This window comes from Enhydra lutris, unplaced genomic scaffold (assembly GCF_002288905.1).
Source record: "Enhydra lutris kenyoni isolate GAN:26980312 unplaced genomic scaffold, ASM228890v2 scaffoldscaffold8, whole genome shotgun sequence".
Taxonomy (NCBI): domain Eukaryota; kingdom Metazoa; phylum Chordata; class Mammalia; order Carnivora; family Mustelidae; genus Enhydra; species Enhydra lutris.
In genome coordinates, this window is record NW_019154092.1 from 42,062,005 (window position 1) to 42,086,638 (window position 24,634).

At 50.3% G+C, this 24,634-nt stretch overlaps 1 protein-coding gene across 1 annotated transcript; it reads left to right on the forward strand.

Moving 5' to 3' along the window:
* The first annotated feature begins 676 nt into the window (after positions 1-676).
* LOC111142495 (lipase G, endothelial type) lies at positions 677-22,198 on the forward strand. The gene is made up of 10 exons (XM_022495704.1): positions 677-1,015; positions 3,553-3,734; positions 5,390-5,569; positions 7,132-7,243; positions 12,141-12,362; positions 13,977-14,219; positions 14,969-15,089; positions 15,745-15,963; positions 17,942-18,046; positions 20,096-22,198. Exons 1-10 carry the CDS (start codon positions 919-921, stop codon positions 20,127-20,129), a joined length of 1,515 nt encoding a protein of 504 aa, XP_022351412.1. The 5' UTR covers positions 677-918; the 3' UTR covers positions 20,130-22,198.
* Positions 22,199-24,634: the final 2,436 nt, after the last annotated feature.

The window sequence follows — 24,634 nt, forward strand, 5'->3', positions numbered from 1 at the left end:
CCCGAAGTTTTACTGCTCGTGGCGGAGCTGTGGCACGGAAAGGGTCTGTGCGATCCCGAAAAGCCCAGGCCACAGCCCACAGCCTCTCAGCGCTGCCCGATTACAGTCGGATCACTCTGCACGCACCTGTCGCGTGCGGGCCTCAATGGGGGGGAGGGGAGCTCGAGAAGAGAGGACCCAAGGGGTGGACTGGTGACTCTCCTTCCTGCTCTTGGCTGCGCGGAAAGCTCATTTCGGGCGCAGGGGTGGCTTTGCACTTGGGAAAGGATAACCCGCCTTCTCCGGGGATCGCATTCCCTGCGGGGGCAGCGTTTCGGGGCGGTGTCCCCTCTGCGGCGGCGGGGGCGAGCGGAGAATCTGGGGTCCGAGAGCCCGCCCTGGGAGGAAGTGGGGTGGCGGGAGCTCGGCTGCCAGCCAAGCGGGCGGGGCTGGAAGCGAGGCCGCGCGTGCGGACCGTCCACGCGGTGGGTGTGCGGCCCTTTCATTCAAACTTTGGGGAGCCTGGGTTCCGGCGTCAGCGAAGGTGTGACCAATCAGAGTCCGGGGACAGGAATAAATTATGCAAATCACCATCTGGCGATGGGTCAGATGACTTCCATACTTTTTAAAAAGTACCTCCTTTAAAACTCCTTTAAAAAGGAGTTCGAGGAGTGACAGCGGCAAGTCCTGGCTTCCCGGGCGGGCGGCACCGGTGGGGGCAGATCCAGTTCAAGCCCCTTCACTCTCCCCGCCACTCCCCGCGGCTCAGAGTAGCCAAATTCTCACTCCCACCTTCACCTACTTCAGCGGGCCAAGGCCACCGCTCTCTGGCCAAGAGAGGGCTGCCCCCGTGGGGTCTTACCCGCGCGGACTGCTAGAAACCCCGAGAGGTGTTGTCTGCTTCAGTCCTGTTTGGGGAAGGGGGTGTGGCGGGGAAGGATGCGGAGCTCTGTTCCCTTGCTCTGCCTCTGGAGCGTCTATTGTTGCTTTGCCGCGGGAAGCCCCACACCCCCTGGTCCGGAGGGACGGCTGCAAGGTAACGTGCACTTATTCTTCTTACCACCCCCCCCCACCCCAACTTCTCTGTGCCACGTCCCCTCTCTGTCCGGCCGACCCCTTTCCAGCCCCTCCTGGTGCCCGCGAAGTCCTCTTGCCTTTCCCACTGTCCAGTCTCTCCTAATCAGCTTTGCAGTTCGCTTGCTCCTTGGCGCTTCTGCCGGGGATGTCCCCGGCCCCGCATCCGAGAGGCCCGCGCTCACCCTTTCGCCCCACCCCCTCCCATGATAAGGTGCCCTGGATCCGTGCCGTCCAACTGGCAGAGTCGGCCGAGGGCCGCTCTTCAACCTTGTCCTCTGCGAGGTGAGAAGGTTGTTAGAGTTAAGTTGCCTAGTGCCCTCCTTCTAATATGGGTGTGGGTGTTTGGAAAGTTAAGGGAGCAGGGTAGCTGGCTGTGGTTTGATTCACGGTTGCCGGGAGCATTTGGTTGAGTAACGTGACTGTGACCGAAAGCTGCTGGGCCTCTCCCCGCAGGGGGTTGGCCTCCTCCTCCCTTAGACCCTTCCAATCACCGCTGTTCCTCTTCCTACCTGCCTCTCTTCACCTTCATCCCAGATGCTGGCCTTTCTTTTTTCTGAGTTCTATAGGGCAGTCTCTTTCATCAGAGGGAGACTGCCCTGGTGGAATGAGGTCACCAGTCGGCTGTGGGGGTGCCAAGTCAGTTAAGTAGGGAAGAGGGGACATCCCCTCAACTCCACCCCATTATCTCATCTACTTACTATTCTGCTACATTGAGCCATCATGGGCATGCTGTTGGCCCTTGTCAGTTTATGCACACAGGGGCAGGTTAATTTGAATGAATGGGAAAGCTCTGCTTCACTCCGCAGGTTCTAGTACTAACTAGGAACTGTGACCTGGGGTAGGTCACAGCTCTAGCTCCTCTCCTGTAAAACGCTGACGTTCCTTCCAACTTGTGTTCTATGATTCTGAGTATCTGCAGGCCATTCTTTTGAGTCGAGAAAGTATTTATCGTGTGCCTGCCTAGTGCCAGGCACTCACAGGGGCGGGGGGTGGGGGGAATACAAAAATGAACAAAACAGATGATCTCTGCCTCTTGGAGCTTACGTTTCAGTAGTGGGAAGACAGACGGTAAACCCATTAAAATACATACACGATGCTCAGGAGGAGAAAAGTAAAGCAGAGGGGGAACAGGGTGCTGGTGGGGAAGGCGGTGCATGTTTAATTGGTAGTCAGGCTTCCCTCACTGTGAGGTTGACCACCAAGCAAGGAACTGAAGGAAGTAAGAGAGTGAGCCGTGAAGGCATATGGATCAAGAATAATTGTGAAGTCCCAGAGGCTGAGCTGACCCAGGCTGAAAGTTGTAGGAATGAAGCTGGAGAACTCTGGGGTCCGAGAAGACCAGATACTCAGGGGAATATTTTATGCCAATATGTGGGTTTATCCACAAATCTGCCCCAGGAATGCCAAAAGACTTTTGTCCTTTTCTCCTACAGTTTCCCCATCTGGTCTCTGTGAATGGCTACCTGGGTGGGAATTGGGGAGGCTGACTATTTTTGCCCATGGTTCAAATTTCTGCTGCTTGGGGCTTTTGTTCATGACTTTAATGACAGTTAACCTGGGGTCTGCTCATGTATATTTAGTCGCATTTTCTGGAACCCTATCCTTTTACATCTGGTGTATTCTTTTCCTTCCCACCGCCACCTTTTCTACCATTTTGGTCTCTCCTTCCATGATTCCATTTGCTTCTTAGCTCTGGGATAAGTGAAAACTCCTGGAGGGGTCATTCGGTATTTTTTCCTTTGATCTCTAGGTGACAGGAGAGTTTGATTTGCTCATTTCCTAGCCTGTTATCAAGGGATAGTTTCCTGGATGTCTGGATGATGCAGGGTGGGGTTCTTTTATGACTGTCCCGCAACAGCATGGCGATAAAGCGCTTTGAGTTAAGAGGCCATAGAGACCTCACGGGCATCCGCTGTGTTTTGGGACCTGGGTGCTGTGTGTGAGCAGCGGCGCAGAAAGGAGCGGTTTTGCTGCTCTCATGGCTTCAGTCATTTATTTAAGAAACTAGAAGAACGTCTAGCTCGTGTCTGGCATGGCAAGGAGTCCTGAGGGTGTAGGAGGTCTTTGGAGTAAGCGTTGGAATCCAGCTGGGAATGCTAGGGGAAGCCCATTGTATGATAGTGGATGGCTTCTTACCTTTAATTCCAATATCCTTTAAAATTAGAACATTTTTTGGTAATTCGTCACTTGAGGGAAGGAGAACTCATTTGATAGGGAAGAGGAAAGGAAAGCAAGAGACACCTGTTTATTTCAGAGTTACAGTAATTCACTGTAATTAGGACTAGTGACTAACTAAAATTCTTCAATATGGAGGAGCTGTCCCTTTATCCTGTCCTCGAAACTCTCCTGGGAATTAAGGAGAAAACATTCGTCGGGAATAAAAACTGTAACCCGGAGGATTAAGAAATGTGTTCAAGATTGAACTAGAACTAGACCCCAGATCTCTCGCTGTCCAAGCCCGCTAGATGCACCGACGCGCTGTTCTTTTTCCCCCAGATGAGGGCCACAAATCCAGCCATATAGGGGTTTCTGCTAAACCTCCTGTAAGATTCAACCTCCGCACGTCTGGGGACTCAGACCATGAAGGATGCTACCTGTCGCTAGGCCACAACCAGCCCTTGGAAGACTGTGGCTTCAACACGACCGCCAAAACCTTCTTCATCATTCATGGGTGGACGGTGAGCCCGGGGGAGGGAGCTCTGCAGCTTGACGCCAGATTTGGTTTTCTTTGTTTTGGTCAATTAAAAAGAAGACTGGTGCTTCCCGATTCTGCTCTCTCTCTCTCTCCCTCTTTTCTTGTGGGCTGCTTGTGTTGCAGACAGCTGTGAAGAATGTAATGGGCCCTTCGCTGAGGGGGCAATATGGACTCCAGCAGGGTGGTATTTAATGCCGGCACACAGAGGGCTTTCAGAAAGTGGCTCTCCTGAAGGCAGCAGCCCAGCTCCACTGGCTCTTAAGGGGCCCTCTAATTACACTTAATTACATTGGTCAACCACTGCCTTGCGGGGGGCGGGGGGGCGTCCCTCCCTAAGAGCTGAGCTGAACGGCAGCAAGTTGACTGGCTCTGAGAGTCTATGAAGAGCCAGCTGGCCTGGCTCGCTGGCCGCCGTTGGCATGGTGCCCTCCTGTTTGCATAGAGATGGCTCTGGTTAAAGGCATTGGGGCTCTTTATGTGCCCTAGCTGGGCAATTCACATTGAAAGGCCCATGACAAACTTCAACAAAAAAGGGCTTTAACGCTCAGCTTTAGAAGCTTTTGACCAGCGAGGGGGTTTATTCAATCATATAATGATGGTCTGCAGGAAAATGACACCGTTAAGTGAGCAGGTTTCTGCCTGGGCTAATTGGGAGGGGACATTCTTCTTTTTAATGATGAGAAATTCATATCCGTTACATGCTTTCTGGGTCTTAGGTCTATCACCAACTGCTGGGGTCAGGCCTGGGAGTGGGGTTGGGGGGTGGGTAATTCTGCATCTACCTAATGTGCCTGGAGGGATGGCGAGGGCCTGGCTATCCATCCTCAGCCCACAGCCTACAAGTAGAATCATACAATTGAACCTTTTTAAGGCCCCTGTCAAAATGCAAATACAAACTGTAGACAACTTACAAATGGGTTGCATTCCAGAAAGTTCTTTTGTGATCTGTTTGGAGCTTGGAACAGCAGTTTCCCATAGAAGCAAGATAGTAAATGGCGTTTGGGTTCCCAGGCCAGGCACAGAAAATCTATTTATCGAATTCTGTACATGTGGATAGGTTTACAACTGGACCTAGGCCCTATTTATAGCTTTGTTTCTGTGGGAAAATGTGTTCTGAGTTCTAATTTGGGATTCCAGGGAGATATCTTCCCTACTCTGGAATCGAGAGGGGTGGCAGAGATGGGCTGTGGGAAGGGGTCATCTGTTAACTCTGCATTTGCCTAGGACGCAGCATCTCCTTGAGTCTCCGAGAGAGAGAAGCTAATTCTCCAGGGCAACCCTTCCCAGCTGCCTTTGGGGCCACTTGCTTGTCTGTGACAGTGACTCAGGCTAACCCCAGGCCAGAATGGCCACCAACACTTACCTCATAGTGGCCCTACTGGACAGTGGGTGGCAGCCTAAGACACCGGCTATGAAGATTTGATGGGAAAAGCAAGATAGAAAGAGCAATGGAAGACCAACACGTAGTGATTCTGTCTGTGGCCAGCCATGCTCATGTGCAAACGTTTATTGTCTGAGCAGCCATTGTGAAAGTTCTGGAACTGGATGGGGAGAGGGTCATGGAACTGAATTCTGTATTCATCAGGACTCAAGAAGCCCATAGGAAGAATTTTTAAAAATGTCTTGTTTTCTTTGCAGATGAGTGGCATGTTTGAAAGTTGGCTATACAAGCTGGTGTCAGCCCTGCAGACTAGAGAGAAAGAAGCCAATGTCGTCGTGGTTGACTGGCTTCCCCTGGCCCACCAGCTTTACACAGACGCAGTCAATAACACCAGGGTGGTGGGACACAATGTTGCAAGGATGCTTGATTGGCTGCAGGTAATTACTCTGAAGAACAAGATCTTGAACCTGAACCTTCTCTCAATTTCTCTCTCTCTCTCTTTTTTTTGTTAAAGATTTTATTTATTTATTATTTATTAAGGATTTTATTTATTTATTTGACTTGTGAGAGAGAGATCACAAGTAGGCAGAGAGGCAGGTAGAGAGAGGGGGAAGCAGGCTCCCCGCCGAGCAGAGAGCCCGATGCGGGGCTCCATCCCAGGACCCTGAGACCATGACCCGAGCCGAAGGCAGAGGCTCAACCCACTGAGCCACCCAGGCGCCCCCTGCCCTTTTTTAAAGAGAGAGACAGTGAGAGAGGGAACACAAGCAGGGGGAGTGGGAGAGGGAAAAGGAGGCTCCCCCCACCCCTAGCAGGGAGCCCGATGCAGGGCTTGATCCCAGGACTCTAGGATCATGACCTGAGCTGAAGTTAGACGCTTAACCAACTGAGCCACCCAGGCGCCCCGAACCTGAACCTTCTTAAGAAAATACAGCTCAGACTGTGTTACCATGAACTCCAGGAGCCTAAGAGTGTCTTTGGGATTCAAATTTTTACTGATTTAAGTATTGCTTGAAACACTTGAAAGCTGGAACTTTGGAAAGCGTTTCAGTTATTGATATATTTCTGGATCTTGCCTGTTGCTTTATTTGCTGGAAGAAAATTTGACTGATGGGTCACTACTGGCTCATGCCCTCAGGTTGGGGATAGTCAGGAGCCAGGACCAGCCTGAAATCTTGAAAAATTCCTGAAGTCTGCTCTTTTTCTCTAAAGGGTGGCTGTCCTCAGGGGAAGGAGAGGGTTTGTTCCAACAAATGCAGTCTAATGCCACGCTTAAAATACTAAGTGTGGAAAACAGATCTCAAGGTCTTACATTTACTCTGTAGAGGTTAATGATTTGCCTGAGATCGGTGGACTTACCCGGAGGCAGGGGTGTACTGGCAAAGTGACCCCATGGTCTGGGCAATTCTAGTCTGACCTTCCTTTTGCCCATGGAGTCTGATGAATCCTCGCAGCATCCTGGTTAGGGCTGGTGAGCAGTACTCAAGTTCTCTGCCTGGGTGGTTTTGTAGAGCTGGGTTTCTGAGCTGTGGGGTCCAGGGCCCACGTCCTCACCCTGCCAGGGAAGTACCCTCTCTCTGGGTATCCCGGGTGGGCTTGTGGTGAGCAGGCCAGCAGCTCCTGGGGCCTAAGAGGCGGGGAGAGAGCAGGCTGCTGCAGGCCATGGCTGGCGCTTAGTCTCCAATGAGTTGGGTGCCCCACATAGTGCCTGAGAGAATGGAAATGTAGCCCAGGGGTCAGGGATGTGGCTTCTAGTCATAACCTCCACCCTACCCTTAGCACTCAGCATTTAAAGTGCCATAAAGTCCTTTTGCCCTCCCCTTCTCTGGCGACATCCCATCCCTGTCTCACGGCCAGCAGTGCGGGCCATGCCCTGGCCAGTGTCTGTCCCCGGTTCCCCTGGCTCTTCCTTGTCACCATAGAATTGTTGAACTGTTGGTGACCCTGTGGGCTCAGGACCACACACATCACTCACGGTCACTTTTGTGACTTCCCACAGGAGAAGGATGATTTTTCTCTTGGCAATGTCCACTTGATTGGCTACAGCCTTGGCGCTCACGTGGCTGGGTATGCTGGGAACTTCGTGAAAGGCACGGTGGGCAGAATCACAGGTAGGTTCTGCTTCCTGCACTATGGGCTCACCCCCAGCTCCCTCAGCTCCCCTGCCAAGCTGGCTTTCTGCACCGGAGTACTCCTGCACAAGGGAGCCATGGACAGTTAACTTTGGAAGGGAGCCGGAGGATATCTAATCTGGAGCTTTCCAGTGTTCTTTTTAGACACAGAGTCCTTCTTTCAAGTTGAACTTGTGCGGGACCCTGATATATGAAACAGATAGAAGGGATGTTCTGGTGGAAGCTGGATAGACGGTGGGTAGTGCTTGCTTTGCTATGGGGCCTTTGCCTTCCCCAGAGAACTCTCAAGGTCCCAGGGCACCAGAGAACACAGTTTGAAAACCACTGGTCTAGTCCGACAGGCAAGGGGTGAACAGCTAATAGCTTACATGCGGAACAGGGGTGAACCCCGGAGTCTCACTCCGTTGTCTACAAGTGATGCTCAGGGTCTCTAGGGAAATGAATAACTGCCGGATTCTAGTCTGAATTCTGCCTTATTTCTGTTTCACCACCGACAGCCTTTCCCCAATGTTTTGCTGGAGCGTTTATTAGTGGTAATTTTCTGTTCAGAACGGATGCTTCAACTTTGTCGTTAAAGAGGCCATTCTGATATTGGTACCCAGGTCGTCAGTGAAAAAAATTGTGTTTTCCATCTTGAGCTTCTGATGTGTGTTTGGATTAAATCATCTAATGAGTGGAAAAGTGTGAAAGATTTTCTTTCCCATTTTTGTGCTTCCCCCAGGATGAAATTAATAGCAAATTTGTTGCCCTAAACTTTTATCTTCCTTCTAGAATTCTCAGACTCATCTTCACTCCCAGCTTCTCTCTCACCTCCAAGATACCAAGGGCCCAACTGGTTGGTCACTGAGAAGGAGAGATGTGATTAATTTCTTTCCCAGCAGTGTTTTTATTTTAAAAGAGGAAGAAGGGAGTCCTTAGCTAACAAACGATTTAGTAAAGGCACACTTTCAGGTTTTAGCACCATGCTGGTGGGGTAGATTTAAAAACATATGTATTTGTGAAATTTTATTGGCCTGCCTCCAATCATCCCTGGGCTTCAGTCTAATACACACACACACACACACACACACACACACGTGTGCGCGTGTGCGCACGCACTCCTTTGGATCTAGTTATTTGATTTAGCGTAGCTTGAGAACCTCATTTTTGTCTACCAAGCCTGTGGGACCCAGGGTCCAGGTGGATAGTGATTGTGTGGCCACGTGACTGCTCATTAACCCATTGCTGGTGCAGAGCTGTTCAGCTGTAAGCCCCTCTGGGGTCCATTGTCCGAGCAGCTCCCCTGGCCCCCAGTGAGAGGCACCATGCTTCAGAGCGAGACCAGCCTTGTTCACATCCCCATCCCCCTCTGCCGCCCAGGAGGGTCATTGGCTGCAAGGACAAGCCGCAGATCCTCCCATTCCCTCTTTCTGAATCTGAAATGAGGTGGGGCTAGGGAAGAGTTTTCCAGCTCTTTACCCCTGCCTGTTTGGGTGGCGGCTGCTGAGATTCAGGCTCTGCTGGCCGAATGCTAATCAGTGCTCTGAGGGCCGGCTCCTTGTCCGGGCACGCCCCTTTTCTCCAGCCTTCCCTGTGGGCAGGCGCTGGGTGAGCACAGTGGGAAGAAGTACCCTCTGGCCAGTTGCCAAGCAACCCCGCAGAGGGTATGTGGCTCACCTGATGCGTGCTGTTGTGCATGTCCGATGGGGGAGGCCTAAGGTCCGAGCGGGGAGTGCCCTCCCTCTCCATTGGTGGACTTCCCATGGGCCTGGGAACGGGGTGGTCCCAACTAGTAGAAGGACCAGACTGCAGCTTGTGTGGGGTCCTGAGACCCATGATGCTGCTGTACGGAGGGCAACAGGGTGACACCTGAACCCTAGTCTTGCTTGAATTAGAGTTGTGGACTGGGGTTTGCCCGAGTTTTACCTTTTGAGAGAAGTCTGTGTGTTAGTAGGGAAGAGATCATAGATTTCTAATTGAACCTGTGTCTAGTTAGTTACAAGTAAGCAAGCAGATTCATTTGTTCATTCAAGAACTATGAATTCAATGTCCTCTCTGCACAGACACTGGGCCAGATGCTTCCTAATGTCAAGTACCTAAGATGTGAGGAGGACTTCATGCTATCTCTAAGACACATTGCAGTGGGGCAGAAGGGGCCATTCGGCTTCATTTTACAGATGGGAAACTAGGACTCGGTGCTTAAATAATGGGTACAATGTCTTACATCCTAAGTAGCAGAGCCAGGAATTCAAGCCCAGGCTGCCAGCTTGCAGAACCCACACCTAGCCGCTAGGCCATCCCACCTCTCCTTTGTGGGTGGAGATAAAACAGCGATTGAAATGCAGCCGGCCGGCCCTGCCAGGCCAGAGTGCCGAGGTGTTCCCGGGTGTGTATGCGCGTGTATGTGCGCGTTCCATTTGCGGGACAGAGCACTTTGGTGAATGGAAGGAGGGGTGGTTCTCGACCTGTTCTTTTTTGGTGGGAACAAGCTCTCCCTCCTATTCCTAGTTTATAAAGGTAAATTGTGCGACTTTTCCCCAGCGTCTGTGAGCCCTGGCTCTGTGTCAGGCTGGGTGAGTCTGGGTAGGCGAAGGCTCAGCCTGCCCCCCCCAAGAGCCCCCCCCCCCCCAGGCCATCTTCTCCAGAAGCCCTGTCAGCCGCCCACATTCCTCCAGCCCAGCTTGGTTTCCATGGCACTGACCGTCTGGTGGAGACTTTTGTTCATATCAAGCAAAGAGCCCCTCTCTTGTATTGGTTGCAAAGCAGAATGGTCTTCTCTCTCTCTCTCTCTTTTTTCTTTCTTCCAGAAAACATAGCAAGAGGCAGGGGGAGGCTGCTTGTGTTGGTACTGTAGCCCTCGGAAGCCTCTGAACCACGTCCTCGTGGGCTGTGCCGGGGGTCACTGCTTTCGTGCCGTCTTCCTTTGGGGCCCTGGGCTACGGCTGAACCACCAGGCCGCCTGGGGCTTCCTTTCTGCCTTGGTCATACGGGCATTTCTCTATAACCTTCTTCCGGAACCTGCTAACTTTCAGTCTCTACAGTTCTCCTGAGTGACGAGTTTCATAAGTTTACTGTCCTTTCCAGACAATAGCTCTGCCTGTTGTTTAGTCTGAAATCACCGCAGTGATTCAAGCCTCACAGTGTGCTCCCTGGTTCTCCTGTGCTGGGATCCGATGGGTTCTGTCACCTATGTCTTCCTTTGACGACTCTGCTCCTAGTCTTAACTCCCCTCTGATGTGGTGTTTCCAGTCCGCGGTGCCTCGGCCTCAGCACCGTTCCCATTCGGGGTCAGCGAATGCTTTGTCGTGGGAGCTGACCTGAGCAATGATGCGTGTTTATCGGCCTTCCTGACCTCCACCCTCCAGCTGCCAGTGGCTTCTCTCCCTCCCCCACAACTGCGACAACCAAATATGTGTCCAGACATTGCCAAATGTCCCCCCGGGAGCAAAATCACTCCCAGCTGAGAACCACTGTTCTAGACTAAACCGTGCTCAGTATTCTCAGCTTTCTCCAGGCTCTCTGCCTGTGTCTGTAGGGCCGAGAGCCGTCCAGGCTGGCATGAATTTGGCTCCCATAATTACTTGAGCTTGGTAATAGTGGCTGCTGTTTGCACTGACAAGGCCTTAATCTCTTCATATCTCGCATGAACTGTATGGATTAAGATGTTCAGTTTCATTGTTATCGATGATACTGATGGTGGGAGTTTTTTCCAATCTAGTTCATAGACTACCTCCTTTTAGAATCACCTGGGGGCATAAATACACATTTCGGGGCTCCACACCAGGCTTGATGATCAGAATCTCGAGGGGGTTGGGGAATCTGCATCGCATGCTTTGCAAACTCTTCTTTCTGAATGGTTTCCATTCATGTGGTTCCAAAATAAGTCTCTTTTCTTATTGCTACTACCTGTTCGCTTTCCTTCCCCACCCTCTCCACCTGCAGCACATATACACAGGTTGCCAGTGGCTTATGTGGTCTTTCTAGAGTTTTTTTTTTTTTTAATATTTTATTTATATTTTAGGGAGCGAGAGCAGGGCAGGGGGAGCAGCAGGCAGAGGGAGAGGGAGAAGCAGGCTCCCTGCTGAGCAGGGAGCCCCATGTGGGACTGGATCCCAGGACTCTAGGATCATGACCAGACCCTTAACCAACTGAACCACCCAGACGCCCCTCCTTCCAGACTTTTTTTTTTTATAGCTACATAGTAGAATTTGAATTTTCAACAAGCTCCCAGTGATAGTTGTGCTGTTTCAAATGTGAGAACCAGTTCTTGCTACATTTCTGTTTGCCTGTTCAGTGTGGAAAGTTTGCAGGCAAAAAGATTTCACCTTCTTGCTGCAGAATACAGGAATTCTGGGGGCCTGAGATATGGATCTCAGTGTGTCTGGTGTGGTCCCCACCCCTGATCTCGCCATTCCACCCTTGGGCCTGATTCATCATTAAAGGAAGGGGAAGAGTCAGTCCACATGCAAATAGCGCTATTTGGATAAACTGAGTCTTCCCTCCAGAAAATGCAGGGAGCTTGGTCATTCTGTAAAAGGCCTGCTTAATTAAGGCTTTGGAAGGTTTTCAGTGGCAGAAAAAATGGGACGAATGGCTTAGTTTGGCCAGCCTGAGTTCTTTCTAGAACTGCTCCATTTGTGACAGGCTGGGGCTCCTGGGAACTGCAGGTCATTGCGAACCTGGCAGCCGGTTTTCTGAGTCTGCTGAGGTGGGAGGACAGGCGAGGGGTTCAGAAGAAAGTGCAGGTTCCCCAAGTGCAGGCGTCACACGGTTCCAGATTTATGGGGCTTGGCTCCGAGAAGGCCTTCCTTGTGCTCACGTGAATTTACCTGTAACTCAGGACTCATGGATTTGGTACACCTGACATGGTTGGTATTGGCTCCCCCTTCTGCTGTAGGTTTGGATCCTGCCGGGCCTTTGTTTGAAGGGGTGGACATCCACAAGAGGCTGTCCCCTGATGATGCGGACTTTGTGGACGTCCTCCACACCTACACACGTTCCTTCGGCTTGAGCATCGGGATTCAGATGCCTGTGGGCCACATTGACATCTACCCCAACGGGGGTGACTTCCAGCCGGGCTGTGGGCTCAATGACGTCTTGGGGTCAATCGCATATGGAAGTGAGTTCCTTATTTTCTGCTTCATGGAGAGGTTTGACTTGATTATCTCATCTCCTCGCAAATCAGCCCAAGCTGGTAGTGCTCCCAACAGTTCATTTCATAATACCCCCTACACCCCCATGGGGCTACAAACCCCTTGTACAGTTGGTCCTTCTATAGGCTTGTTAACAGCCATCTATGGGGCTCTGCTTGGTCTTCTCATGCTTTGAGGTCCCAGTTATTAGTGGCTAAATTCTTTTCATAAGGAAAGGAATATGTATTTGTTGGGGAAAAAATCAAGCAATGCAGAACTGCATAGTGCAAAAACTAACCGCTTTCTCCCACTCCCTCTTTTATTCTTCAGAGGTAGCCAATAGGAACAATTTTGTATGTATCCTTCCGATCTTTTCTTCTTTGAAAACGTGTGTGTATGTGTGTGTGTGTGTGTGCACGTGAGAGAAAGAAATTATATTTTTTGAACTCACATTGTTCTGTAACTTTCCTTTCTCAGTCATAATATATATACATATATATATACACATATATATATACAGTGAATATTCTTCAGCATCAGAGCACATAGATTTACTTGACTTCTTTTTTTTTTTTTAAAGGTTTTATTTACTTATTTGAGAGAGAGCGCATGAGAGAGCACAAGCAGGGAGGTGGTGGGGGGAGAGGGAAAAGCAGGGTCCTCACTGAGCAGGGAGCCCAGTGTGGGGCTCGATCCCAGGACCCTGAGCCAAAGGCAGACACTTAACTGACTGAACCACCCAGGCGCCCCTCTTCCTTATTCTTTTTATTTTTTTTTTATTTTTTTTTTAAAGATTTTATTTATTTATTTATTTGACAGAGAGAGATCACAAACAGGCAGAGAGGCAGGCAGAGAGAGAGGAGGAAGCAGGCTCCCTGCTGAGCAGAGAGCCCGATGCGGGGCTCGATCCCAGGACCCTGAGATCATGACCTGAGCCGAAGGCAGCGGCCTAACCCCCTGAGCCACCCAGGCGCCCCTTCCTTATTCTTTTTAAAGAGTATATAATCTTGTACAGAATGGATGCACTAAAATTTAATTTTTTGTGACATTTTAAAGAAGGAGAACCAAGATGATGTCTCCATTCACTTATGATTTACCTTCTAAACGCCTGAGCCTGTTCTCAGCAGTCTTGAGTTGAACTGAATTTGCTGCTGAAACTGATGCGTGGCCGCTGTGACCCGTCTCTTCCGGGTTCCCGCTCGCTCACTGCCTCAGGTCCTGGCAGTATTGCTACGTCTCCTTCTGTCGTAAGACTGTAGCCCTCTCCCACTATGATACTATTCAAGCAGCCCCCGCGAGGCTTGGAGGTCAATGCCAGGACCCCCATCAGATGGCGGTATTCCTTAAGGCCAGCGGTGTTACTGAGGAAGGGGTGGGATGGCTTTGTCAAATTTTTCTTAAGGTCCTAGGATTTATGGAACCATCGGCTTTAGCTTCTGGTTAGAAGAGATAATGATGTGCCATGGGCCAGAAAATCCAAATCATACTCACACTGATCGTGTGATTCTGAGCGAAGTACTTGACCTCTGTGAGCCTCGGGGCCACCATCTCTATTTGGCGAGAGGCTCATGCTGTGTGTCCCCTGTGTCTTGCTCCACCAGCGATCACGGAGGTGGTGAAATGCGAGCACGAGAGGGCCGTACACCTCTTTGTCGACTCCCTGGTGAATCAGGACAAGCCGAGTTTTGCGTTCCAGTGCACGGACTCAAACCGCTTCAAAAAGGGGATCTGTCTCAGTTGCCGGAAGAACCGGTGTAACAGCATCGGCTACAACGCGAAGAAGACGAGAAGCAAGAGGAACAGCAAAATGTATCTCAAAACCCGGGCAGGCATGCCCTTCAGAGGTAACCCTCCATCCCCACGGCGCCCTGAGGGAGGCCCTTCATTTTTCCCTTTCTTCTCAGTAGTGTGCTGTGGACAGGACACATCCCAGCCCCGGGAGATGGGGCTGGCACAGTGAAAATTCAGGTCATTGCCAACCAGATGACGCTGTGTGTGCCCTGGGGAAGTTCATCATTAAAAATAAGTGGTGGGGACCCCTTTCATGATGTGCAGCGTCCCTCCCTGGTCGCAGTGTCGATCTCTCAAATTTGTGTGAAGATAGGATTTTTTTCATTTCTTTGCATTGGCCTTTTGCAAAGCGATGTCATACTTTCCTCATTTGAGTGTCATGACACATCTGAGATGGGACCAACAGGGCATCGGTCATGGCTTGCATTTCTGTAACATGCTCTAAGACCAGAGGGGTTTGTGGGTGTTATTTTACACATGAGGAAGCTGGGGTTCAAAGAGTTAATACGTTGGTCCTTCATTCAAGGTCACATGGCTCCGGGTCTGAGAGTTCCTAGGCTGGATCTCCCCCTCCTTCTCCACATTCCCTGAACTCTGAGTTTGGGGCTCATTTGATACTGCAGTGATCCCTTATGCCATTGCATGGAACAAGAGCAGAGGGGGGCTGGAGGCTGGAGGCTGGGCTGGACCAAAGGGACGACAGCCCCTCAAAACTCTGTGTGCTGGATGACTCAGTTTGAGTCGGAGTGTGCAGAGATGGCCAACAAAACTCAGGAATGCCTTTGTTCTGCTATCTCTGCAGTTTACCATTATCAGATGAAAATCCACATCTTCAGCTACAAGACAATGGGAGAAATCGAACCCAACTTTTATGTCACCCTTTATGGCACAAGCACAGACTCCCAGCTTCTGCCTTTGGAAATGTAAGTCACGAGCTCCCTTTGATGGGTTCAGGTCCAGGAACAAGTTACTCTAAGAATGGGTGAGCGTGGGAATGTGCGAACGTGGGCAGGGGAGGGGCTGGGTGGCTCCAGAGCATCTGTGGTCCACATTCTCCACCAAGCCCTTGACTCAGGCCCTTTCTAGGAGGGAGGCCCTTGGATGAATCAGCAGCATGAGAAGCTGCTGGGTCGGCTGGACAGAAACTGCTGTTTCATTTCAGGCAACGCCTGACACCTGAGGCTGTAGGAAATTTGGAACATAAACGCCATTCCTGCACCGTTTCTAGTTGTCTGTGGGAAGGGCACATAGCAATCGGTGTGTATTTTGTCGAATGCACGCAAGGTTGGGATTACCAAGTAATGTCATCAAAGTACTCGCTTCCTAGGGCTCAGGGTCTAGTTGGGGGATCAGATGTGTGTGCACTCGCTCTCGCACACAAATGGGGTGGGACAGGCCCCCAAGTGTCAAATGAGAGGGACAGGCAGGAAGGGCTGGGGAGTTTAGCGGAAGACCAGTGTCTGTGGGCCCATTTCTCTGTGGTCCCCGGGGGGCAGGTGCGGCCACCGTATCAGCCCACACAGTGGGACAGTTTTCCAGCAGCAGGTTGGTGACGCATGCCCCGGTGTCCCCTTGTAGAGTGGAGCAGATCGGGCTGAATGCCACCAACACCTTCCTGGTCTACACCGAGGAGGACCTGGGAGACCTCTTGAAGATCAAACTCACCTGGGAGGGGACAGCTCAGTCCTGGTACAACCTGTGGAAGGAGCTCCGCAGCTACCTGTCTCACTCCCGCAGCTCCGAGCGGGAGCTGAATATCCGGCGCATCCGGGTCAAGTCTGGGGAGACTCAGCGGAGGTAAGGGCCCCGTGTCAAGTGCTAGCAGAGGGCGTCTGCCTCCACCATGTCCTCTCCTTTGCTGAGCACGCACTTCCAACCTTGCCCTGCCCCGAGCACGTAGCCAACACTGTAGACACCTTTGTAAGGAAAAGGGAATTCTGCATTGAGACCTCTGTCAACCATTGTGTGGCTTGTGTCCTGATTACAGACCCTCAGCTGAGGGGGTGGGCAACGTGGGGGCTGGGGTCCAGTCTCGGTTGTGTTTGCCGGACCCTGTGTTGGCCCAGAGGAAGGAGGGCTTCTCCTGGATAGGATCCCTTAGGAGCACTGCCTTGCTCGTTGGTGTGTTATTGGGTGTGTGCCCCTATCTTTGCTTGCCCCTGTCCAGAGAAGACTCTAGCAGCAAGCCTGGGGAGTCCCCAGGGATGAGGTCTGCCTGAGGCCCTGGTTTCCCCAGCACCCGATTTTCAGAGCACTGTACTCTTCCTTCGGAGGCTGTGAGTCCAGGTTATGGGTGGGGCCCTGACATTAAGTAACAGAGAATCCTCGGTGCTATGCCAGCTGGCAGTTCCCCCATGGTTTTCAACTTCAGCCTGGCATGAGCGCTCCAGACCTGAATGTTTCAGGCCTCTGAAACCGTGCCTTGACTCTGAGCAGACTTCTAAGCGGAAGTCAGGGAAGCCTTCGAGACCTTGGTAAAGAGAAGAGGGTTTCCTTGGCCACAGCTCTGTGTGGACTGCTGGGAGGTCACTGCCAGCCTTGGGATGTTAGGAAGCAGCCTCCACCGTCTCTGTACCTAGTCTGTTTTGTGTTCTCCATTATAGTTCTTCCCGTGTGCCATTTCTATGTATCGCCGGGGGGGCGCAGTTTGACCGAGGGTGGGCGGAGGCCAGGGTCCCTTGTCTGAGTGATTCTGGCCTAGAAACCTGGAAACTGGGGGAGCCAGAGCCCTTTCACGCCCTTCCCCTGTCTCTGGTTTATAGTAAATATGTTCTCCAGTGTGATGAGATGTTATTAAATTTCCTTCTGAAGTGTTCAGACGACAGTCTGAGAGTCAGAGTTCCCCTTTCCCTCCTCCTCACCTCCATTTGGTGGGCCCCTCGCTATTCTGTTGGGGGTGAATTGGTCTCTTAATGTTGTGTTAATGTGTTTTAATTTCTTGATCTCCATGAGGTAGGTCCCCTTCTTGTGTGTTTATGGACTGTTTGGGCTTCCTGGTAAAGGTTCTTAAACCTGTTCTGAATGTGGCTTTTGTCCTTTCGGTCATCACGTCCCATACATCAGGGTCAGGTGCCCCATATACGTCTTTTGGTCATAGGGTCATGCTAACGACACACCGTTGAGGTCCATATGGTTTGGCTCTAAGTCACAGTCAAACAGTTATTTGAGTACTGATTTTTCCCATGATCTTGGTTGAGCAGTTTCTGAATCTTTGATTTTGACTCACTGCTGAATTCAGTTACGCTTGTTAGTGGGTATTTCTGAGCACCCGTTGGAGGTATCCTGAGTTCCACCACAGGTATGGGTATCCATGAGCAATTCGGGGTGGTGTATAATGTGTTAAAAGAAGACAAAATGTTCCCAATTAACTCCATGCCATACAAGGTATTGACCATAGCAAAAACAACATTTATGTAACAATATGCTTTTCTATTAAGGTCAAGAGCTTGGGCTATCAGGGAGGCTTCAGAGAGGCTATGCCTTGAAAGGTAGGCCACTTTTGGGTGGATGGACGGAAGAAAGTGGAAGGGGCGTGATGAAAAGTCACATGAACCCAATCATGACAGGTGTCCCAGGAGACGTGTTTAGGACTCTTGCAGCAGCAATGGGGAGGTCCGGAGGTCTGGGTCAGGCTGTGGCAGGATGAAAACACCCTTTCCTCCTTGCTTGGTCCACTTTGGATCCAGAAAGCACCATCTGGCTAAGGCCCAGCAAGTTTTGCCTACATTGGTGGTTTCCCTTTCCTCCTAGATTAACTTTTTTTTTTTTTTTCTAGATTAACTTTTTGTGCGCAAGACTTTGAGAACACCAGCATCTCCCCCGGTCGAGAGCTCTGGTTCCACAAGTGTCGAGATGGCTGGAGAATGAAAAATGAAACCAGGTAACGGACTTCTGTGCAATGTGTGTTTGTGCCCCGGTGTGTGCTGGATCTGGTTCTGGGTGCGTGGGACACAGCAGTGAACAAAACTGGTACAACCGATCCCTTCTCTTGTGAAGCCGACATGTTGGAAGGAGAAGGACCAATCCGTGGAGTAGAGGATGTCAGAGTGGGATTGTGTCTTTCTGCCTCTTGTTCTGCCTCCCCGGGAAGACATTCACAGCCCATGGCCTTGTTGGCATCAGGCTATCTTAGAATGAATTTCTCCATGGCGACCAGGGCTGTGGGAAGGTTCCAGGGCTCCTGGCTTCCTTCCGGGTACCACTTTGGAGTGGGGAGTGAGGTGGGAGGGAAAGGAGAAGTGCCAGATACAGTCCCCATGTTGAGGTTTTCTGGAGTCTCGGGTGGTGTAAGCAGACCCTAGCTGGCAGCTCTCCCTGTCTTTGAGAAGCAGGCGCGCTCGTGTGTGTGTGGCACTGAATCAGACAGAAGGCCCAGCTTGTGCCCTGGTGCCCCATGCTGGAGTCCCATTATTTCAGAATTGAGGAAGGCTGGTCTCATGGTGTGAGGCAGCAGGTACATCCAAAGGGGAAGTTCGTTCCAGAGCTTCTGAGCCTAAACACCTGCTGGGGAGGTTGGAGATGGTTCCCCCGCTGGCCCCCACCGCTTACCCCAACCGAGGCGCTGGGTAATAATGCTCTCACTGTACACCGATCCCGCGGCATGTGTCCACTTGGGCCCAGCGCCTTCCCTGTGCTATCTCACTTACTTTGGTCATCAACCCCATGATGCTGGTGGGGTTAACCCTGTGTGCTGTTGTGGACCCCGAGGCTCAGGGAAGTTGGGTCGTTCTTTCTAGTTCCCCCAGCTGGTGATGGCTGAGTGAACGTTTGAAGCACGTTGCTTGACTCTAAAGGTTGTGGCCTTTCTTGAGCGTGGAGGTTTTGCCTGCTCGCCTTGACCTGGGTATCAGTTACCAAGCAGCTGCACCCAGGCTGGGGTCCCCTGTGATGAACCGTCTGCCAGCCCCGGGGGCCAGTCTGCATCCCCACTGCTCTGTCTGCTGTTCAGGGTCACCAGCCTGACCACAAGCTTGGTGATCATGGGATGCGCAGCTTTCCGAAAATTGCCTGGCTAATGAAGTGGCTCAGTCTAGTGCAGGCCCGTAGGATAGTCGGCTCTAATAGTAATTTTAGTTCTTTATGTTTGTGTTCAAATGTATACATTTCCAAGCGCTTCCCCCAGTACTGATTTCATCAATTCTCAGAACAGTCCTGTGGATTGGACATGCCCAGGGAGGATCCCTGTTCCTATCATTATTCTTGTGATAACATATCTTATGATAAGACATTTTATTCTTCTTTTCCGCTCCAGAACTTTACGACACTTGAGAATGGTGTAACTCACCTCCTACTGCCTCCTTGAGACAACAAGGCATCCATTCCTTTACCCTCAAAGGAACAGAAAGCAATAATAGAAGCCCAAGTAATACGTTAGCACCAGGAGGTCCTGACATCCCTAGACATAGGTTAGGCCTTCAGTGTTCTCTCCCCCTATACGGATACTCGTCACCTATTCACTGATAAAGAGACTGAGGTTCTGGGAGGTTCCGTTGCATGATTGCATAGCTGAGATTAGAGTCAAGATCCCTGGATTCTGTCTTGTCCCCTTCCTGCCATCCTACAGTCTCTCTTGTGTTTCAAAGTCAAGGCAAAGAGGACTCATGGATAGTTCTCCCTGCGTGTGTGTGTGTGTGTGTGTGTGTGTGGCACGGATAAGTATTGTGCTGAGCCTGTGCAAGCCAGCGCTGAGGTGTAAGGAGCTAGGAAGCCAGTGTTGTGCCCCAGTGTTGTGTTTCTCTAAGTGAATCCATGGCTCATTGGGAGAGGGGGAGGAGGAGGCATTCAGGACCCTTTTCTCTTGTTCTGAATAGGAAGCAAGTAAAAGAGTGTGACAGGTGTGTAAGAAACCCTGGTGTTGAGGTGAACAGAGAGCACACTCAGTGCAGGCTGGCGTGTTTGCCAAGTGAATGACCGAGCGCCTCTCTTACAGGGTTCCCTACAGCCTTGCTATGGATCTTCTCTGAGGGGCCAGCCAGGCCCGCCCACCCCTACCTTCCAGGGACACGGAGGAAAGTTACAGCTGAGGATGCCCCTGATGGAAGGACCCCTCTTGGCCTGGACCCTCGAGCACCCGGAGGAGTCTCTTTGCTGGGCCCACGATCTTACCTCCTATGACGGTTGGGACTTCTCACCAGAGGGGACCACGCACTGCTGTTCCTGCTGTTTCCTGCTGCTCTAGAATAGCTCTAACTCCAAACCTGTGTGCAAAGGGTCAAAGGCCCGGGGTCTCTTGTGCACACCGGACTGGTTTCTAAGGGACTAGATGAGTCCGTGCTTTCCCTGATACAGAACACTTGTGGAAGCACGTGGAAGGCTGTCAGCTGCCAGACCTGACCTGAGAGGTGGGGAGCGGTCGCTGTGCTGGGAGCTGACTCGTGTCTGGATGGCAGACCTGTGACTTCGTTCATCCAGAGAGAGCGGGTGACGATCTGGGGTGGTGGCGAGGCCCTCACTGTTGGGGTTCCGTGGGCTGCCCTGATCACTACTGGTTACGTTTCAGCCATTCCGTCCTGCTCTCCGGCTCATTCTCTAAAGCACACACCATTGGCTTTCTCGGTTTTCTGTTGATTATTTTTTGATTGGACAAATGTTTGTTAAGCACTTAACCCTCAATAGCACATGGCAGGAGACACATTCATAAACCTCCCCAGACTTAGAATCTGAGCGGGTTGGGATTTCTAAACTCCCTTTCACTGTAGGTGATCCAGGGGTATACGTGCGATGAGGGGCATGAGGGACACTGCAGGGGGGCGGTGCTGGGGGCTACCGGGTGTGAGAGTTGGGGATCCCAGGCGTTCAGGGATTTCAGCCAGTTCGGGAAAAGCGACATGTTTGATCACTTGCATGGGAGCAAGCAGAGTGCCGTACGTGCTGGGGACAGAAGGGTGGCCAGTCGCCAAATGTGACGGCTTCAGAGCAGAATCTCTTCTGCTTAGGAAGATAGAAGGCATTATGGATCTGTTCTACAGGTCCGTTCCTGCAGAAACCAGCCCCCGTGGAGCAGAGCCGGCACTAAGATTTAATAGAGCGCTTCCTCCTCCTTGGACTGCCTTCCTCTACCAACCGTGCCTTCTCTGTGTTGAGCACAGAAAAGCCTTCAAGTCCTGGTCTTAATATGAATGAATAGATGTGATATCTGGGAAAGTGTTTTATACTTTTCCAAAGATTTGCATGTGCATCACCTAACTAGAGACTCACAACGGGAGGTGCAGGGCAGCTCATGTCTCTGCTGGACAACTCTGGGGCTTCGCTTCCGGCCACATGCCCGGAACTATATTCCAAGTTGGTGGTGGAGTCAGGGATGACCCAGACTTCTGGGAGGCAAGTCCGTAGTGTGCTCATTTCTGCCACTTGGTCAAGAGGTCCGTAGCCTTTTCCCACCAGTGTGCCCCAGATGTGACGAGCAAGGAATTGTTTTTTAGAGCCCTTCATAAAATCATAAACCCTTTTATTAATATATAACCAGGAAAGCAACTGAAAGCCCAGAGGCTGGGCTTTTTATGGATGAGATTTATTTGGAGGGATATGTGATGTCAGGTTGGGGGAGAAGAGTGATTTTCTTTGTATTGAGATTGAGGTTTTTAAAGGACGTAGTTGTGCCATCTATCATTCGTGTTGTGCCAAAGTTGTGTCATTGGTCAATGCCAAACTTCCGAAGACGTAACCAGTCAAGTCTGAATTCAAGGTTGTTTTCTTAAATTGTGTGCTTCCTCTGTTGCTTCTGTGAATGGTTTCTAGCCAAAGTGGAGCCTGTGTTATTGACTGTGTGTCCCGATTACTCCTGACTTCTGTTTTTAGTAATGAAAGCCTTAGGAATCAATTCCTCGGTGGGTCATGTATTTATACATTTGGCTTGAAGCCTTATTTGTATATAATGATGCTGTTTTTTCTTTTTTTAAACACTTACAACACTATTTATTTCTCAAGTGTATATAATGTATAAAAACAAATATATGGTTAGTTTTTATTTTAAAATTAACCAATTTTGAGATTGAAAATTTTTAATAGTAAAATAATAAAAATCTATACAATGCTTTGTGGTCTGGCATCTCAGTTCTTAATATTTGAAAGAATTATGGCTGCCCAAGCCTGGGGTTTGACAAAAAGTTACTTTCAAATAAGCTCTACTCTCTGTTTGATACTAATTATAGGTAGAAAGTGGACAATAACTCCTTCACTGAAGAACAAGATGGAAATTTATTTATTTATTTTTTTAAAGATTAGAGAGGGGTGCCTGTGTGGCTCAGTGGGTTAAATCCTCTGCCTTCAGCTCAGGTCATGATCTCAGGGTCCTGGGATCAAACACCGCATTGTACTCTCTGCTGACCAGGGAGCCTGCTTCCTCCTCTCTCTCTGCCTGCCTCTCTGCCTACTTGTGATCTTTGTCTGTGAAGTAAATAAAAATCTTTAAAGATTAGAGAGAACACACAAGCAGGGAGAGGGGCAGAAAGAGAGGGATGAAGCAGGCTCCCTGCTGAGCAGAGAGCACAATATGGGACCCGATTCCAGGACTCTGGGATCATGACCTGAGCTGAAGGCAGATGCCTAACCGACTGAGCCACACAGTCATCCCAAAATGGAAAGTTATTCAAATTGCAGAAGTGCCTTGAAGTGTTATATTAGGAAGTAGGGCAGGTGGCTGGACATTGGGAACGTTGGGGAGGACATAAGTTTAGTTGCATGAGGCCGGGTTAACAGTGACTCAGGCCAGGTAGAAGCTGAAGTCTCTATTGGGCTCAAGTCTCGGTTGGTATTACTCTGCTCCGTAACGCTGAGAAGGGTCCAGTCTCTAAGTTTTTGCTGCACTACCCATAGGATGTTCCCCTCCTCCCCACAGTCCAAAGTGTCCCCTATTAGGTCCTCTTCCAGACCATGAGAAGGAGGAGAAGGAGAAGTCCATCTCCAGCAAAAATACTGAACTGGACGAAGTTCGTATTTGTCAAATTCTGACATCTCTTTCTTATGCCTCTTGCTATCGTCACATAAAATCAGAGCATTTCTCTTATTGCAGTGGAGGTTAGTGATCATTTTATACATTGCTGCAGAAATTTCCATACAGTGCGTGGACCATGATGCTTTCCTGAGCTGCCCCTCTGTGGCTGGTCATCAGGTCCACGATCCTTTCCTGCTCACTTTTTCCCCCTGGTGCCTCCTTTCCTATTGCCCATTCTCACCTTGCTCCAAGTGTTTCCCCACTCGTCCTACTCAAACATTCCATTTCCCAAATTTACTTGAGTTTCTACTCCCTCAACCCAAACTCTTGTTTGTTCGGTGTGGCTGACTTCCATAAGGGGATAGTTGGAAGCTTTCAACTTAGTCATGCTCATGGAGCAATGCCTAGTAGGCCTTTAGTCAGTCCAGAGTTATTCCCATTGTCAGAATAAGATGCTTATTGATCCAAGTTAATCTTTGATTTGCCTTGTGGCAGGAGAGCAAAGGTTTCCTGTGAGTGTAGGAAAATACTGGGTCAGAGTGGTCACCTTCCCAATAGGCTGGTCCTGCTTGGGAATCTTTCCTCTAGTGAAGTCCCCTAAAATACTGCTAGTTTTCACAGTGGATCCCATGCCTTCACTCCCCATCCTGTAGATCCTGAGAGCACCAGTGTTTGTTTTTTCCCTCCCTCTTCTCCCCTTGGTTTCCATGGAGGTCATAGTTGCCATTGCGAAGTGGAGAGAAGTGTCAAAGCTGTCTTTTGTAACTGTGGGGTAATCTACAAATTGGGGATGGTCTCTCCTAAAAAAAAAAAAAAAGATTTCTAAGTATGTGAAAAGAATGAGAGTAAAACAAAGGCAAACTAGGGTTCAAGTCATTTATTCTCCTAAACATCTGTGGTTAGTAATATCATTTAACCTTGACTTTCTTTATACCATGTAAGTACATGTGTGTGTTGCAAAAGGAAGGGGCTGCTGGAAGAGTCCAGAAGCTAGGACAGGTCTAAGCAGGCAAGGGCTCAGGTCCTGAGGTCAGCTGGGGCAGAAAGGAACAGTATCCAGCCCCACGCTAGTTACCGCAGCCCAAAGGAATGCACACTCTTTCCGCTTACATTTTCACAGGAAGTCGGTGGTCACGGTCAGATGTCTCATATGAACCTTGCAAGTGTGAAGCCCAGGGACAGAGGCTGGGTGATTTCACTGGCATGCAGAAGCCGGGAATACACTTGAAAAGTAAAGCTGTCTGATTAGCTGCTGCCCTGGTCGGTATCTCAAGACAACTTCAGAGGGATTGCAGTAAAAGCCTCAGCTCTTTGTTGAGGGAGAGAGCATTCCAGCATGACCTCAACTGTCTTGTGTGTGTCAGAGATATCCATCCTACTGTCTGTCCTGTGTCCTTTTTAAGATAAGCACAGCTTTCTTCTTTCTGACTAGGGCACCCTAAACTCTATACAGGCTTCTTTTTGGCACCTCAAAAAGAGACACTCAGAAGTGTGGCTTCCTAAACCCTGCCGTTCATTTCCCTGGTGATGGGGCTT